Source organism: Galeopterus variegatus, unplaced genomic scaffold (genome assembly GCF_000696425.1).
Source record: "Galeopterus variegatus unplaced genomic scaffold, G_variegatus-3.0.2 Scaffold101, whole genome shotgun sequence".
NCBI lineage: Eukaryota > Metazoa > Chordata > Mammalia > Dermoptera > Cynocephalidae > Galeopterus > Galeopterus variegatus.
The window spans coordinates 299,022-316,666 of NW_007726212.1; the positions used below are offsets into that span (position 1 = coordinate 299,022).

General features: G+C 46.5%; 1 protein-coding gene and 1 long non-coding RNA gene across 2 annotated transcripts in view; both read right to left on the minus strand.

Annotated features, from left to right (window-relative positions):
- Positions 1-5,903: 5,903 nt before the first annotated feature.
- Positions 5,904-6,952, minus strand: LOC103599701. Its single transcript, XR_551314.1, has 2 exons — positions 6,847-6,952; positions 5,904-6,403 (listed from the first exon to the last, which is right to left on the minus strand). It is a non-coding gene; the product is annotated as an uncharacterized LOC103599701 (long non-coding RNA).
- A 426-nt stretch (positions 6,953-7,378) lies between these two features.
- ZFYVE1 (zinc finger, FYVE domain containing 1) overlaps positions 7,379-17,645 on the minus strand; it is a 50,411-nt gene continuing 40,144 nt past the window's right edge. The window contains exons 4-11 of the mRNA XM_008584077.1: positions 16,468-16,574; positions 14,327-14,435; positions 13,680-13,777; positions 13,469-13,586; positions 11,308-11,478; positions 10,159-10,339; positions 9,453-9,566; positions 7,379-7,896 (exon numbers count right to left, since the gene is read on the minus strand). Of these exons, the coding sequence (XP_008582299.1) occupies positions 7,664-7,896; positions 9,453-9,566; positions 10,159-10,339; positions 11,308-11,478; positions 13,469-13,586; positions 13,680-13,777; positions 14,327-14,435; positions 16,468-16,574 (1,131 nt within the window). The 3' untranslated portion in view covers positions 7,379-7,663. The remainder of the gene's footprint in view (positions 7,897-9,452; positions 9,567-10,158; positions 10,340-11,307; positions 11,479-13,468; positions 13,587-13,679; positions 13,778-14,326; positions 14,436-16,467; positions 16,575-17,645) is intronic.

Sequence of the window (17,645 nt, forward strand, 5' to 3'; positions counted from 1 at the left end):
AAAAGGAAAAAAAAAAAAAAAAAAGATTAATACATTACAGTCTTGAAGCATTTTTCAACTGCAGGTCTATTAGGGCATTTCTCCCTACTCTCCAGGTGACAATGATAGGTAGAGAATGAGCAGGTGATTGTGACAGCAGCGTTGAGCTATGACACACCCCTTGCTTACTAGTTCAGTGTTTGCTTGTTAATAGCCTTCTAAATAGAGCTGAGAACAATGGCACGTACTGGTTATCGAAAATGCCCACAAATAAACTGCTTTATATTCCATGTTGATGTGTATCACCCTAGAATCAGCTAGCTCAGCATGCTCTGGAGTCCCCAGAGGTGTCCTTTGAGACCAAGCCTGCCCCTCTCTGATCTAAATCTTCCACATTACCATCTCCAAAACCAGTTTCAGGCTAAACTCAGTTTCTTCTTCTATTTGTATATGTTGCTAAAAACCTCTGGTCCCATTCTAGTCCAGCCACTGTACTGCCATAGGAATGATCGTTCCAGATCCCTGCTTTCAATGGCTTCCTGTGCCTTGATAGAATGTATGACCTTTTGTGATTTGATTGCATGTGCCTCTCCCTTCTTTTGCCCCATCTCTGCCTCCTACCTGCTGCTCTTAGGACACAAATGTTTCAAGTTTCTCCCATATGCAGTTTTCCCTCATCTAGGCTTCTGCTCAAGCCACCCTCCACCCCTTTCCGTCTAGAAAAATCCAACTTGTAAGGCTTAGCTTGAAAGACACCTTCAGGAAGTTTAGTCTCCCCAGCAATTGACACAACTAGACACTTGGTATGTCGAATGAACAGTTTTTGCCAGCATTATTTCCTTTTCATTCTTACAACTCTGAAGTAGGTTTCCAATTTACTGAAGAAAAGCAAAGGCACACACATAAAAATGCTCTGATAGCCCAGGGCAGCCAGAACTGAGGTGACATGGTAACTAGGAAATCTAGGCCCTGGTTGAGTTGCAGTATCTTCGGGATATGGAAGGGAGTTGTTTAAAGATGGGGCCAGAGACTTGGAGAGAGATTCAGGCTAGAGTTAAGTGTATCATCAGTATAAGGTGGCAGTTGAAAACACGGCAATGGATGAAATTACTCAGTATTAGCATCATATTATGCCAAGCACAGAAAGACATACCATTGTCTACAAATGTTAGTTTCAAAGATGGCTCTGGTCATGTGTGCCTGTCACTAAGTTAGATTCTCTAACCCCATAAACCTCCATACCATACTGTGTTGTCTGCAAACGGTAGTTCAAAGATGGCTTTGGTCATATGAGCCTATCACTAAGTTACAGATTCTCTAGCCCAAAAGTGTGTGACAATATCTTAAGTACAAGAAGAAAAAAAAAATTGTAGCAGATGCTATCTATTTACTTTATTGGAGGCTGGCCAGTAGTGGGATCGGAACCGTTGACCTTGGTGTTATCAGCAACATGCTGTAATCAAGTGAGTTAACCGGCCAACCCTCAGGGGTTGCAATTTAATAGTTAGAAAGGAAGAATTCAGACTTTTGTACAGTTAACTAAAACTAATTCCATTAATGTGACAAGAAGAGTTACAGGCTACCACTACGGGTTCAATTTTCTCTCCCTGAATGAGGGTAGTTCTGAAGTTGAAAATGCAAATATGGTTGCAAAATTACCATTAAATCAGAATTTTTTTTTAACAATTGTAAGCTTAGCTCTTGTTTCATAGGCTAGACCAATTTGTTTAATCTCTAAGCCAGTTTCCTTGCTGCTTTTAGTGAAAGAGATGTGTTACTGTCCTTTGCCATGAGAACCTCTGAGGATAACGGAAATGATTACATATACAGCTCAGTCCTCCTGATGCAGTAGGAGCAGGTAGCTAGTAGCTACCTTGACTTTTTAAAACTTTCCTCTTAAGGAAAAGATACTGACCATAAGGTCATCTGAAAATGCTAAAGAATTCACAACCTGGGAGGGGAAGGAAAACTTAAGGGGAGCTCTGCGCCGCCTTGCTGGCAGACTGTTGCACAAGGCAGAGTGCAGATTGCTCACTCTGGAGCCTCCAGGCCCGCCTGCTTGGATACATGCTGGCTTCCAGTCTCTGTCGTTTGCCAGGCTACTCTGTGCTCTGAACTTCTCTGAGCCAATGTCTTCGGCTATAAAACATGAACACTACTGCCTGCCTACCTTCTGATGTGCTTGTGAGAATTATCAATCATATCAAGCTCCTAGCACAGTGCCTGGCATGTAACAGGCACCTATATATTGGTTCTCTTTGCTTTTCCAATTCCCAAATAAGTCAAACCAGCAGAGTTAAACCCAAGGGATGTGTAAGGATCCCACTGGGTCCCATTGCTTAGGAGACCACTTAGTTCTCAGCCACAAGCTAAAATCTCTAGTCTCAGCCCTCAGAGATGTATTCAACAACCATCTCCACCAATGAGCAAGTCTTTTAAACCAGAAAGTTATTAAAAGCCCCCTAAAACAGGAGGGGGGTGCAAATCTATGCTATTAAGTATCAAGATAGTAGTTAATTCTGGTGGGGCAAAGGACTGGCATTTCCTGGAGTACAGTCATGTTCTGTTTCTTAATCTGGGTATTGGTTGTGAGAAAAAAAAATGTGTTGTGAGAAAATCAAGCTGAAATGTAGATAGACCATAGTTCAGTAGGTTTTTTAAAGCCTTTGTTTTCACCTTATACATAGCTGGTTTTCACCATATATTTAGTTCAGGCTGGGATTAGATTCAGACAGAATGAGGGAACCTCCTATGAATTTGACACTGGTACCCTCTCTTTCCTCCACTGGACTGGAAAGAAGGGAGTTCAGAAGATTTTTCTGGGCCGGCCCATGGCTCACTCGGGAGAGTGCGGTGCTGATAACAACATGGCCAAGGGTTCGGATCCCGATATAGGGCCGGCCCGTGGCTCACTTGGGAGAGCGTGGTGCTGGCAACACCAAGTCAAGGGTTAAGATCCCCTTACCAGTCATCTTTTAAAAAAAAAAAAAAAAAGATTTTTCTGCATGATTCCTATGAAGAGAGCCTTAAACTAGGACAGAGACGGGCTAGAAATGTCACTACCACGTGGCTAGGTGGGCTCACACTCAGAGGTGCCCCAACCAGACGACAGAACAACCAACCAGGTCTAATATGGCCACCACCTTTCACTTGCCCTTCCCAGACCCTCCACTCTGCCCCACCCACCCAAAAAATAAAAAGAGAAGGGTAAAAGAGATGGGAGCAGGAAAGAGAAAGATGAGAGAAGATGGGGCAAGCAAGAAGGGAGGGGACAAAGACCAGAGTGTCAGTGGCCACAGGGAATGGGGAGACGGTGGGACACAGGATTTGCAGGGACAAGGAAGGGGAGGACAGATGAAGCAGGAAGTGGCACATTCACGGGTAGAAAACAGCTCTTTTCAACGCTTCCATGCATCACGAGAAGGGTCTATTTTAAACCTAGAAATTGGAGTTCCGGTCAAGATGGCAGAATAGACAGTTCCTAGAGTCACTCTCTCCCACAAATCAACCAATTTACAACTTTAAAAATGTAACATCAGCCAAGCTGGGGCTGCTGGAGCTCAGGGGAAGAGGAGGAGAGACCTACAGAGTGCATGAAGGTGGGAGAAGCTACAATGAGAGAAAGAAAAAACTGCTCTGAGCATTTCAGGCTGCAGCCGCTTTAAGGCTCGAGCTGATGAGCGCATGGAGCAGGAGCCGGCAGAAGCCGCAGCTGTGCCCTTCAGATGGAGTTACTTGCGGGCAGCGGGGGAGAATAGGGCCTTAGTGGCCCCCAGGACAGCAAGACCACTAAAAGGGTTCCCTTGGGCCCACACAGGAGCGAGGAGCCAGAACAACTGAAAAAGGGGAGCCATTCAGAGGCTGGTGAGTCATCACAAGGGACTATCACAGGGCTGTCCCATGGGAAGTGTTTGGAGCACAGGCAGTGGAGGAGACAGGCCCACTGGGAGAGCACTGGGGCACAGCAAGGACAGCTGATCCTCCCCCCAATCAGTACAGGACCACTCAGAGGAGACTGGTTGGGAATGCAGAATTGCATGGGGTGCAGTTTGATGAAAAAACTCTGGCCCAGATCAAAGTTTCTACACAACCCAGGGCACCTGGTCTCTGGAGAGCCAGAAGTACCTATAAGGTCAACCATTAAACCTTGAGCTGCACAAAAAGCCTTCCCTAGGGAAATAGCAGCAAAGCAGCAATTTAGCTCAACTACACAGCTCCAAGTACTGGTTCCCAGAGGAAGTTCCCCTGTTTTGGAAATAACCAAAGGACAAAAAATTAGTTCCAGCCCAGGCACACCAGCAGCACCTTGGGGCCCACCAGGTGACATGAGGCATGGATCCAGGGACCAGACCCCCCACCCCACAACCAGGCATACTGCACCAGTGCCTCAGGGTCCACTCAGGGACCAGACACCCCCCCACAACCAGGCACACCACACTAGCACCTCAGGGCCCACCTGAGGACTGGACCCTCCCCCCACAACCAGACACACCACACCAGCACCTCAGTGCCCACCTGGGGACCCAAGGCATGGACAAGGACCAGCCCCTCTCCCACAACCAGGCACACTGCACCAGCACCTCAAGGCCAGCCCAGGGACCCAAGGCATGGAGTCAGAGACCGGACCCCCCTCCCACAACCAAGCACACCACACCAGTACCTCAGGGCCCACCTGGGGTCCCAACGTATGGAGCCGGGACCAGACACTACACACAACCAGGCACACTGCCAGCACGAAGGAGCATGCCAAAAATATCACCTCCACGTGGGTGGCCCACCAGGGGCCACCACTATAACCAAGGCTGCCGTGAAAGCAGCTAGATGCCACAACCACCATGCAGACGGTCCACCAGCCACTGGAGTGCATTGACACAAGGAGAGTCACCAGAAGAGACCAAAGAAAAAAGAAGAGGATGTCTCTCTCCACAAAGCCCATTGCAGAGTGATAGAAGAAGCATCTGCTCTACGATATTATTGGGGAACCTGAACACACTTCTCAGTATTGGACAGATCATCTAGGGAACAAATCAACAGGGTAACCATTATTCTTTCAAGAGAGAAGAAATCTAGAGTAATTAGAGGGGCGGAGGGAGGGAGAGGGGAATGGGGAGAGATTAGACAAGGGGCATAAAGATAATTACAATTTGTAACAATATATATGCTAGTAATATTGATTTGATCAACTTATCTCAATGTTGAACCTCAAAAATATTTATAATCAATTTTGATTCAATAAAAATTAAAATAATCCTAGAAATTGCAAACCAGGAGTAATGCCCAGTCTCTTCTACTGTGAGACAGAGGATTCCCCTGTGGACATTGATTTGATAGCTCCCCAAGTGAAACCTGGAGAACCCAAACTGTCACCTGCTATCATGGAGCTGCGCAGCACCAACTCAGCTGCCCACAGGGGCCAAGCCAGCTTAGCTCAGCCTGTGCTGCGGCCCTCCCCACCCCCACCTAGTCCCCATCTCCACTGTGAAAAGTCTGAGGAACAGCCAGAAGAACTAGACAACAGCATGATGGTGAGTGAGAGCGTGTGGAGCCCTCTAGTCACTAGAAAGAGTTCTGTGCCCATCAGCTATCACCTAAAGGAATAGGAACTGAAGAAATACTCATGACAATCACATGAGCTGGTCTGGGGCATGCTACCTAAAAGCTGAGAGAAAACATTCTGAGATTAAAACCCAACTCCACATGACAATGGTTTTATGGTATCTGGCTATGCTTTTTCTAAAAAAAAAAAAAATTGTATTTGTCAGACTGATAAATAGGTATTTACAGGTAAAATATTTCTACCCTAGAAATATGCCTCACTTGGCCTCTGCTCTGAAAGCCACCAGCTACTCTCCCATCAGCTGGAAAGGGGGGCGGTGAGCAAGACTTCCTGATGGAGTTAGAGGAAAGAGCCAGCACAGTCCACATTCCACAGGAAGATTGCTTTATAATGGCAAATTTGATAATACACAGTTCTAGGGTAGGGCCCGTCACTGGGCCACAGGAGGCAGTAAGGGACAGGTCTGAGAAGGACCGGCATCCTCCAGGGCTCATGTCACACTGATACTCATGCCAGGAATGACCGCCCATGTACCTCCCTGAAGCTCAACCCACCCACCGGTTCAGTCAAGAACTATGTTGCTTCAATTCTTCATTTTTGGCCATTGAAGATAAAATCCACCATGATGACAGGATTTTAGCACAACAGTCTCTTTCCAGTCCAGATAGATATGTAGATGTCCCAGCTCTTGATAAAAAAAGTTCATTTGACTTCTTTTGTAATGATCGAAGAGATAGAATTTCTTTATGATTTGTTGAAATATTTATATATATTCCTTAAAAAAAAAAACTAGCAGTCCATTCTGTGCTGTTTCCCTGGAAGGTTTCTCACAATACCTGCCCTCCAATAGCTAGAGAGGTGGCATGTCTGGGAACAAAGAATTAAGACACTTTAAAATAAGCAATAAAAATCCTAGTGCGACACTCAGAAGCAAATCATGGGCTTGAGCAGGCAGGGGTAGGGGTGTGGGGGGTTGAGGTGGGGAACATGGCAGGTGCTCGGACTTAGGAGCCGAGTGCGGCCTTTTAGGAAAGCCCAGTAGAGACAGACAGAAGTGTCAGCGTGCAGGAAACGCTGCCAGGGAAGGCCCATTTCCTTCTGTGCTCTCCCTAGTACGAGGGACAGTCCCCCAGTGCCTGCATTTTGACTTCTCAGGGCTGAACACCGACCTCTGACCCTCCACCCACTCTGGTGACCTGCACGCTAAGTTGGGTGGTCTCTGACTAAAACACGCTTAAGCCAAGAATTGGGATTGGACTCCCAGAGGGCGCAGGAAGAATTGGCCTTTGGCTATTTCAAGCAAACAGCACCTGGAGGCAGCTTCCCCAGGCAACTCGGAGGCGCGGCGGGGAAAGCCAGGGAAGGAGAGGCTTCCAAGACGGGGCGAGAAGCAGCAGCAGGTGACCCGCGACACAGTGGCTTTGGGCTGGGCTCGACTGTTTCAAGCAAGCAGCACCTGGAGGCAGCTTCCCCAGACAACTCGGAGGCGCGGCGGGGAAAGCCAGGGAAGGAGAGGCTTCCGAGACGGGGCGAGAAGCAGCAGCAGGTGACCCGCGACACAGTGGCTTTGGGCTGGGCTCGACTTTGTAGGGAAGACCTATGGCCACTGCCACCTCCTCCCTGCGCTGGGGACAGACTGTGGTAAGTCTCTGCAGCCAGCCACAGCCTCAATACACTCCAAGTTCCTTTCATATGTCTATATGGAGATATATATATATATATATGTATATATATACATATATACATATATATATACACACACACACACACACATATATATATTTATTATTTTTAANATGTATATATATATACACACATATATACATATATATATACACACACACACACACACATATATATATTTATTATTTTTAAATGAAATAAATGCAACGGATTCAGGTTCATTCCCCTTTACCATGAGCTGCTCGGTCCCCTGCCCTAAGGGGTTCTTGCCTTCAGGCCTGCCACTAGGCGCGGCCCCCACTGAGGGAAAGTGGCCCCAGGATGAGGAGAGGAGAGGACAAACACCGCAACAGGTGACCGGGAGGAGGGCCTACCTCAACAAGACTTCGGCTTCTAACCCTGAGAACCTAAGGAATTGTGAGGGACTTGGAGAGGGAGCTGGGGTTAAAGGTCACCGGGCTTTTTATTGCAGTTGAAGCAGACTCGGACAGGATGGTCCCAGCCACGAGAGGGGACAGCCCGCCGGTCGTGGGAGCACTCATCACAGAAGCCCTGTCCACAGGCCCTGCAGTGGTGCTTGGAGAGCTTGACGCTGAACTCCTTCCGGCAGTTGTGGCAGTGCAGGATCTCGTGGTCAGGCACCCAGTAGGCCGGCCTGGCTGCATCCTTGACCAGACCTGTGGCAGGGAAGGAACAACAATGGTCAGGACACAAAAAACCCAATACCCTGAGTCCCAACTGGCAAGAAGACATCCTAAGTCACTTACTGGCTTGCAATCCCAATTGCACCCAAAATTACCACAGAGCTTTTAGAACATGCCCAGCCTCCACCCCTTACCATCAGATCACAATCTTTGGGGCTGGGCCTAGGCATTGATATTTATGTATCTATTAAGCTCACCACGTGATCTTAGAGTGCAGTTGCACTAAGAACCACTGGAGGAACTATCAAGAAGTCCAGACTCTGGAGTCAGACGTACTTTCATTCAAATTCCATTTGCACTGAGCACAAATTAATTAGGAGCTCAGGATTAAGAGAGGTTACTTAACCTCTCAGGGGCTTACTCATCTTTAACAACCCACCTTCAAGAGCTGTTATGGGGATGACAAGAAATAATGTGTCTAACACACTGGACTGGGGCCCAACAATCGGTGGGGGTGTGGTTAGTGAGCAGTTGGTGAGCACAGTTGGCAAGCCATCAGTGCCAAGGGCAGCCATGCCTCTCCCAGGTACACTTGAAGGCAGCTACAACCTGAGCTTCAAGCCTGGGCAAATCTATTTAGTCCTACACCCTTGAGTCAAAGGCTCATTCATCTACTCATTTCATGAGCCACTTTAATCACCACCCATCCAGGAGTCTTTGGTCTCTTCCCTACAATGTGCCAAACTGCCCCAGGCCCGGCCAAGCCTGCCTAAACCCTCCACACATTGCTCGGTTTTCCTTCCTCTCCCTTATCCCATCCTGGCTACAGGTACCCCTCACATCTGGAGCTGAGTACCTATCTTAAACCTTAAATTAAATTAGTAACAGGTTGGCTGGTGTAATGGATGAAAGACAGCCACAGATTTTATGACACTCCAGTCCCTTCCCTTGAATCTAGGCAGGTTCTGTGACTACAATAGCCTACAAGAGACTATTTGCAGAATAGTAGAAGAGCCTGTTTGCAGGCCCAGGCCTTAAGAGACTGGCAGCTTCTACTTCCTGTCTCTAGAACATTAGCTCTCGGAACCCTGAGCCACCACTTCAGAACAACTACCACTGGAGAAACTATGTGGAGAGACCTGGAGGACACAAGTAGAGGGAGAGGGGGCCTGCTTTTCCAGCTGTCCCTGTCAAGGCACCCAGCATGTTAGTGAGGTCAGCTTGGACCCTTGAGACCAGTCCAGCTGCCATCCTGGAAAACCAGGCACCACTACTTGGAGAATAATTATCCTTCCTGACTTCAAGACCTACAAAGTTGTACGACATCATAACATGGTTGTTGTTTTAAGCCTTTATATTCTAAGGTAGTTTGTTATAGAGTAGTTTGTTATGGTATAAGAGGATGGCCTCCAAGAATAAACATGAAACCACTAAGGTATTCAGCAGAAGCACATGTAAATTTTTAATTGATTTCTTGCTGCCCAACTCAATCTAGGTTGGCAAGCCTTTGACAAAAATGACATCCCAGGGCATCCCAAAACCCCTCATCCCACATACACCACACCCAAGAGAAGCACTGCCAGGCCCACCTAGTGGTATGTCAATAGCTGTCACCACAGCTCCCAAGGTGTTCTGCACAGCCTCGCCCACCTTCCGAGCAATCAGTGTTCCACCTTCATCGTCCGCCTGAGCTTCAATAACATCTGCAGACAATGATAAAGGAAAAGCTGTTGCCTCTTAGTCACTTCCCAAATGGAAAACTCAGGGGGCAACAGCCGAGCACTTTGGATTTTTCTCCCAGGGTCCCACTGTGTTGTCCTGCAATGATTGCGAGGGTCTGGGCTGTCCCGACCCTCAGCCCAGACCCTGAAACCAGGTGGCATCTTACTAGTCCTTTACCTGCAACCCTCGAGCTATCTTATAACCTTTTTTTAAAGTAAGCCAGAAGGTTCTGGGAGCATGACCTAGAACCTTCTCCAGAGAGAAGACACAGTCTAAGCCATCTCTGGCAAACACTGAAACCTTTTCAGAAATCAACTGCTACGTGTATTTCCTTCCCTCAGAAGCACCTCTGAAGCTCAGAGTGCAATTCAACCTCCCTGAGGAATAGCACCCACAGGCTCTGTTAACAAAGAGCTTGGAGGATGACTGGCCAAGACCAGAGGATCAGGAGTTCTCAGAAGAGTGATATGTTTAGGATCAGAGCTGGGGCACGCGGGAGTCCAGTTCCCAAAACTCAGTGCCAAGGAGGGAGATTCTCCCCTCCACCCTTGCAGCTCCCGGGCCCCACGTTACCTAACTGGACATTCCTGGCATCGTAGCAGTTGTCACACACCCGCACAGGTGCAGGGCCCCAGCCCCGCTCGGGCACTGGCCGGGTCTTGGATGAACAGCTGTCGCAGAAGCCCTCCCCACAGGCCCGGCAGTGATGCTTAGTGTCATTATCTTTGAAGGATGTCGCACACTTGTTGCAGCTCTGTTCCAAGCCCAAAACAAAACAGAGAGGCAGGTGTCTGCTCAGCTGAGAAAGTCAACAAGACATGAGGGAGCAACCAGAAACTAAGGGAAGTTGGTTTCAGCTCAACAAGAACAAAAACTTTCTAGTAATGAGAGTTATCTGAGAGTGGAAAGGAAGCCAGGTGAGTAGTGAGCTTCCTGTCACAAAGCGTTTGGGCTGAGGCTCGGTGCTCTTTGCTTTGGGTGCTGTAGAGATTTATGTATCAAGCTGAGGATGACCCTAAATGACCTCCAAAGGCCCCTTTTTTCCCAGATTCTGTATCTATGACCTCAGACATCTTGAGCAATAATAATTGGCTCTCGCAGGTGAGAAAACTAAAACCCACCACAAAGAAAATACTTGCAGAATAACACAAAGGGAAATAAGTGGGCAAAGAGGACACTGGTTGCCTCAACGCATCCTGCCCTCTCCAATACTCTTGGAGCCCATGTCACTGGGAGAAAAACTGTGCACCTCTGCCTTGGGTTGAATGACCCCCAAAGCTTAATTCCCACCATAACTGTTGAGGGTGGGAAATCCTATTATGGTAATTGAAAGGTGGGGCCTTGAAAAGGTGATTAGGTTGTAAAACCGTGCAGTAGTGAATGGATTAAAAATAGTGGTCAGGGGTGTGGTTCTGAGAGCTTTAAAAGGGGAGTGAATGAGGAGGTTGCTGTCTCTGCTGTGCCATCTTCGCCGTGTGGTACCCTGCCATCGCTGAAGACAGCCCTCATCAGCTGTGTTCCCTGGACTCTGGACTTCCTAGCCTCTGAAACTGTAAGCAATAACTTTCGTGTTCTTTATAAAATACCCAGTTCTGTGTATTTTGTTCTAAGCAACAGAAACGGACTAGTACAGCCTCCCTCACAGAACAAGGCTAGCACAGGGCAGAGCAGCAAAAGCAGGGCAGCTGTGCCAGGGATGGAGGGCATCCTGCCACCCCATACCAGGATCTGGGAGTTGGGCCTCCAGTAGGCAGGGGCGATCTGGTCTGTCAGCCAGGAAGTCACAGCCTTGGTGGGCCCCAGACTAAGCTCGGACACCGACTGAGCCATGAAGTTCATCCCGTCCAACAAGCGCTGGGCGGCATTGCTGTTGTCCTTCAGGAATCCATCAGTCTGAAACGAAAACGCAGGCTCCCGTCATGCTCGGAGTGAAGGGAGCAAAAGGAAGCAGGGAGAGGGGTCTTTGGGGACCTGCACACTCACCACAGCCAACTCAGATTCATAAACTCCCCAGGGGACCTGCACACTCACCACAGCCAACTCAGATTCATAAACTCCCCAGGAGGGGAGAATGGGGACAGCCAGGAATCTCTCTGGCTTCTAGGCAATACTCATCTAGTCTCTTCAAGGTGATCAGAGACTCAATGTGCAGTGTTCAATTCAGGACTGACTTTGCCCATACGATACAGGAGATGACCCCTCCTCCAGGAAGCCCCCCATCCCAGGCTCGGTTAGGAGTCCTTCCTGTCATCTCCTCTAATACCTATACATCTCTAGGGACCCTATTTCTGTGTGCAAGTGCAGTATCTATTTACGTCTCTGACTCCCTATTAGACTGAACTCTCTGAAAACAATATCCTATCTTTTTCATTTTTTTATTTTTGTACAGAGTCTAGCTCAATTCTGGGCACACAGTACTTGACAACAAATACTGAAATAATGAATGAATAAATGAATGAATGAACAAACAAAAAAAACAGAAAGGGAAGCACCTACAATCTCCTAAATCCCAAGGACTATGAGGAATGTAGCCTAAGATTAAACTACTGTTTTTCTGGAATATAAGCTATCTTACCATTTACACTTTCTCATTTTAAGGTCACATTAAATCCTTGAGACAGGATGGCCTAGGCCATTATACCAAGGGGATGGGCTCCAGAAATGGGACCTCACTATAATAACAAATTACAGTAGGCCTGGAAATTGGAAAAAAGAGAAAAGTAAGAAAATCTTCAGGTTTCATGATACCTATAGGATATAAGAAAGCTAAAAGGTGGATCTGCAGGTAGAACTGTTAGGCTGAATGGTGACTTTAGGAATTACCCAGCAAGGGTAACAACACGGAGTAAAATAAGTTCCTTAGAGAAAATCACTTGTCTTTTTTTTCCATGAGGGGAAAAGGTTTTGGATTTGTTGTGATTTACAGATAATTCCAAGTGTGAATAGTGGTTTAACGCAGAATAAAAGTACCATATCACTGCCTCATAAACAAATTTGTTCTTCCAACATCTTGAATTCAAGTCAAATTAAAAAACAGTAATTAAGGGTCTGCAGTAATCCCACTTCTTAGAATATTATTCAAGAAAATTTCCCAAAACACAGGAATGGCTTTCTTATATGAAGATGGTCACTATAGCATTTTCTTTGACAATGGAAAATCATAAACAGTATAAATGTCCAAAAAGAAGGGAATGGTGACTCAAACTGTAACAGTGGGCAGAATATTATACCATGATTATAAATGCAAATCGTGAAAAGTAGAAGCGATGTGGAAAAAAATACTAAATAAAATTGTGTTATGAGAAAAAAGCAGAAAAATGACGTGTAAATTATAATCGCATCTATAAAAACATGTATATGGAAAACGAATGAGGAGAACATGAAAAAATGAAGTTTTGGGCCGGCCCGGTGGCGCACTGGATAGTGCGCCGCTTGGGAAGCGCGGCGGCGCTCCCGCCCGAGGGTTCGGATCCCACATACAGACCGGTTCCCGCTCACTGGCTGAGCGAGGCGCGGGAGCAACACTGAGGGTTGCAATCCCGTTGCCGGTCCCCGGTCCGGTACGGGGGCAACACTGAGGGTTGCGATCCGTTGCTGGAAACGGAAAAAGACAAAAGACAAAAAAAAAAAAAATGAAGTTTTATTTGCCAAAGGAGAACTCTAGATTAATTTTTATTTTATTTAAAGTTGTGTTTTAATTTACGCAATTAAAAATTAAAACAGTAAAGGCCTAGAACAAGAAAGGCTCTCCAGATCATGCCTTTCTAAACCACCAATATATCAAAATTCATGGTTAACCTTAATTATAAACAAGTTCCACTTTTCCACACACATGATAACTGAACAATAGAGAAAGAAGAAAAACCAAGAAAAAAGTTCTTACTCCAGGCCACACGTGCACAATCTCTGTCCGCACCACTGTATCCACAGGATCTTGGTTCCCAAACCAGTACTGCCGGCTACGATAGATCACGCCACAGTTAGGACATTCGATCACATACCTACGAGGGAGGCAAATGAACACTTGTTACCCAGTCAGGTGCCAGGGGTGACAAACACACCAAAACCCCTTTAGCTATGTGAATGAAACTCACCCAGACCAGGCATACTTTGCGAGACCCATCCAGGGAGAGTCGGTGGAAGCAGACGTTTTGGGCACTACGCTGACTTCCTTGCCCCTCTCATAGCAGGCCTGAAACATGGAGCACTCTGCCAGCTTATTCTAGGTACACCAGACCCGTGACCTCTTCACATCCCCCATCCAGCTCGACTCCCCACAAACCATACCAGCTAAAGATTACAGACCCTGAGTTTAGCATCTCAGAGAAAGATGCTAACATTTCTCTAAAAAAGCCAGTTCACTGAATGATAATGAATTGAGTGTGTACCCATCCCAGCCCCCAAAACTGAGCTCTTCACAGACAGGAGAAATCCATCAAAGCTAGTTTCCTGAAAAGCACTTCTGCTCTTAGGAGAAATGAATAGTCACTGTATATGACCCTTACAAACAAGCTCAACAGAATGAGGGGGGAAATAAGCTTAAAAATTAAACACAGGGGGCCCCAGCAGTGAAAACTGTTGAGTTCTTTTGGTTAGAGCTGGGGAGAAGTTCCAGACTTATTTAATTTGAATATCAAACAGTTCGGGATGCACCAAAGGGCAGCCCCAAGGCAGTCTTTCCAAAAGGAGAGGGTAGCCAGCAAGCCAGCTGCTGGAGCAGGGAGATGCTCAGAGGACTCACCTTGCAGGTGTACACTCGGTTGTCATACTGGTGGGAGTATCTGCAGCGGCTCTTGGCTTCATGAGGCACTCCTTCCTTCCCATGATTCATGCTGTTCTTACATCCAACCCTGAGGGAAGCCCAAAAACTGACAATGAAACAGCTAAAGGAGCCAATGCCACTTACACAGAAGAGTCGAACCCTAAGCCAGGCACAGGGCCAAAACTAGACCTTGGTTACTAACTGGGCTTTGGATGCTGAGCACAGAGAGGGCAGTTCATCTCAGAAACCTACATGCCTCTGTTCCACCCGCAATCAACAGCACTACAGAGACAGAACAACTATTACTTCTATATGAGGGGAAAGGGGAAAAGGAGTCTCTTCTTGGAAAAACTACCTGGCTCCTCAGCAGAAATGGAAGAGCCAGAAGACACCAACTTGAGCACAGATAAAAAGTGAATGGCTCATTCCTGAGAGGAAACTCAAAAATCCAAACAGGATGAAATGAAAAGTTTAACCAGAACAGGCTGCCAAGATGCAAAACAAAAACCAACCCCCAAAACTTGGCAATGCATTAAGGTGAGGCTTAAACTGAACAAGAAAACCGTCCAGATGAACAGTGATCTCTGCCATCCTGACAATGCAAAAACAGATCGGGACTTCAGAATTTTACCATGATAAAAGGGAAAGTTCTGGAAATCCTGATGAGGCTCATTGCTTTTAGAATGGAAAGGCAATGATCCAACAGTGCTTAAGGTCCTCATGCTGGGCTCATGGGGTGAGCAAGTCACAATGGCAATGAATATCCCTCTTCCCTTTCCAAGCTAAACTCTCCAAGATAATCCTTAGTTCTCCCTAGCCCAGGCTGCATAATTCAAGAGCCAAGTCCTCTTCACCAAGGTCACAGGTGGTTCAGAGCCCAGCAGGTAAACAATAGGGGTCAACGCAAAAAAGCCATTCATAACAGAAGTAGGCTCAGGTCTCCTCCGTAGATGGACAAGTGTAGAGGACACAGGCAGTGGTCCTGAGAGGAATAAAGAACTCGGTGGTGTAGGGGCCTGCGGGAGGTTGGGGGCAGGGTGGGTAAGGAGTGTCTACAGGCCATGAAGACTGCATTCTGACCTTGCCACGCTGCATTTCAATCCCCTGGGCCCCACGAGACAAGTCACCAGACTGATTTGATAGCCATCAGCAGCTCAAACTCATCTAGTGACCCATAAGGTGTGGTCCCAATGAACATCAGCATAACCTAGGAATTTATTAAAAATGCAGAATCTCAGGCCCCTCCCAGACCTGCTGAGCCAGAGTCTGCATTTTCACAGAATCTCAAGGTGATGCATATGCAGATTAAAGTGTGAAAAGGACTGCTCTAACTCAACATTCTCAACTCAGGCTACACATTAGAATCATCTGAGGAGCCTTTTAGATACACTGAGAGGAGCCTTTTAAATACACTGATGCTGAGGCCCCACCCTGATCAGTAAAATGAGATTCCCTAAAGATGGAGCCCCAGCCTCAGTAATTTTGAAAGCTCCCCAGAAAATTCTAATACGCTTTAAGCATTTACCGTCACAGTGAAAGAAATCACCTCGGATCAATACCACAGCACTCTGCACACATGGGGCACTCAAATTTTAGCTGTATATTAGTTGAATAAATTGAGTACTATTGAAAGCCCTGGTGGAAGAACCATATAAAAGCAGGCAACCCAAAGTTTTCTGCCATAAAAACTGCCCAAACCAGAAGCCAGTCAATTTTACATCTACACCAGGTTGGAATTTTCAGGGGATTATTCATAATTGTGTGTCCTTGAAGCCTTTGCTACCTCTACTACCTTTAAGTGTGGTCCCCGGACCACCAGGATCTTGAGGGAACTTGTTGAAAATGCACCATCTCAGGCCTCACCCCAGATCTTTTAAATCATAACCCGTAACTTAGCCAGACTTGTATGCACACTTTAGTCTGAGAAGCACCACTCTAAGCCTCTACTCTAAGCTCCTCTTTAAGTCAGGGGCAGAGCCAAGAAGCAAGCTGGGAGTTTCCCAGGCTTCTATTCCAGTTCCATCCCAGGTGCTCACTTGGAGTTTACTAGGCCATGGAACTATCTCAACGTAGAAAAAATGTCTCAATGTGGTGGGCGGGAGATGGCGGGCCTCACTTACCCACAGCTGAGGCACAAGGAGGAGCAGGTGAAGTACTCATCTGGAAAAAAGGAGCTGTGCGCCATCTGGTCATCAGGGATCTCACCACTGAAGCGGTCGCTCAATGCCTGCCAAGGAGGGAAGGTGACACATGAAGGCACTCAGGAGACAGCCCTGTGCTCTGACCCTTTCACTACTTTTTGCCTTTCTAAGATCCCCTCACTGCTGGCATATTTCTTAATAAGCACCAGAGCAATGGAGGGAACCCAATAACTTCTGCTCATTACTCTCGACCCTCTTGACCCAACCTGCACCAAGCCTCACCAAAGCAAATCTTGGAAAGAACCAGCCCATTTCCCAAGAGGTCAAAAGTAAGCAGTTACTGTTCTCTCCTAATAGCCTTGGAGGTTATAAACTCCTCACACATTCGAGACCATCACAAATATTGACCATTGCCCATGTCATCTTTGGAAAGCTGGGACCAAGAAACCAAGACTCAAGAGGGTGGCTCCTCTTTAAGTCAGGGGCAGAGCCAAGAAGCGAGCTGGAGTTTCCTGGGTTTCTATCCCAGTTCTAACCACAGGTGCTCACTGGGGTTTTCTAGGCCACAGAACTATCTCAACATAGAAAAAATGTCATTAGCCAAAAAAACAAGGAAGAAGAATTATAATGTTTGGCTGCTGCTTATCAACTCTAACCTAAAAGATAGCAAATGGCCAAAATAAATGACAAGAAGAAAGTATATGCAAAGCAAACTAAAAATTTTATGTTTGCTTTTTCACTCATTAGCTTCCATTTCTAATCCTCTGTTTTCACTCATTAGTTTATACTGAGAGTATTTTTCAGGCTGATTACAGAAATGGGCTTTCCATGTGTTAAAAATCATTTAAATGAATGCTGTTCCAAGCTTCTAATTTTCAGTCTCCCAGTCTGAGGCAGCCAGGCACTATTTAGGGGAAGAGAAGGGAAAGTAGCCTAAACGAAAGGACAAGATGTTATTTCATTCAGTAAAAATGGCAGAAGAAATTTTAAGATGAGATTTAGAAAAAGGGCAGGTTAGGTTTTAAACTAAGGTTCTCAAGCTCTGAAGAATTTCACTTAAAGAGAACTTATTTAAGGTTCTTTTTATTATTTTTAATGAATTGCAGACACAAGTACCTACAAAGGCACACCACATCAATTCTGAGTCAGGTCAGGTG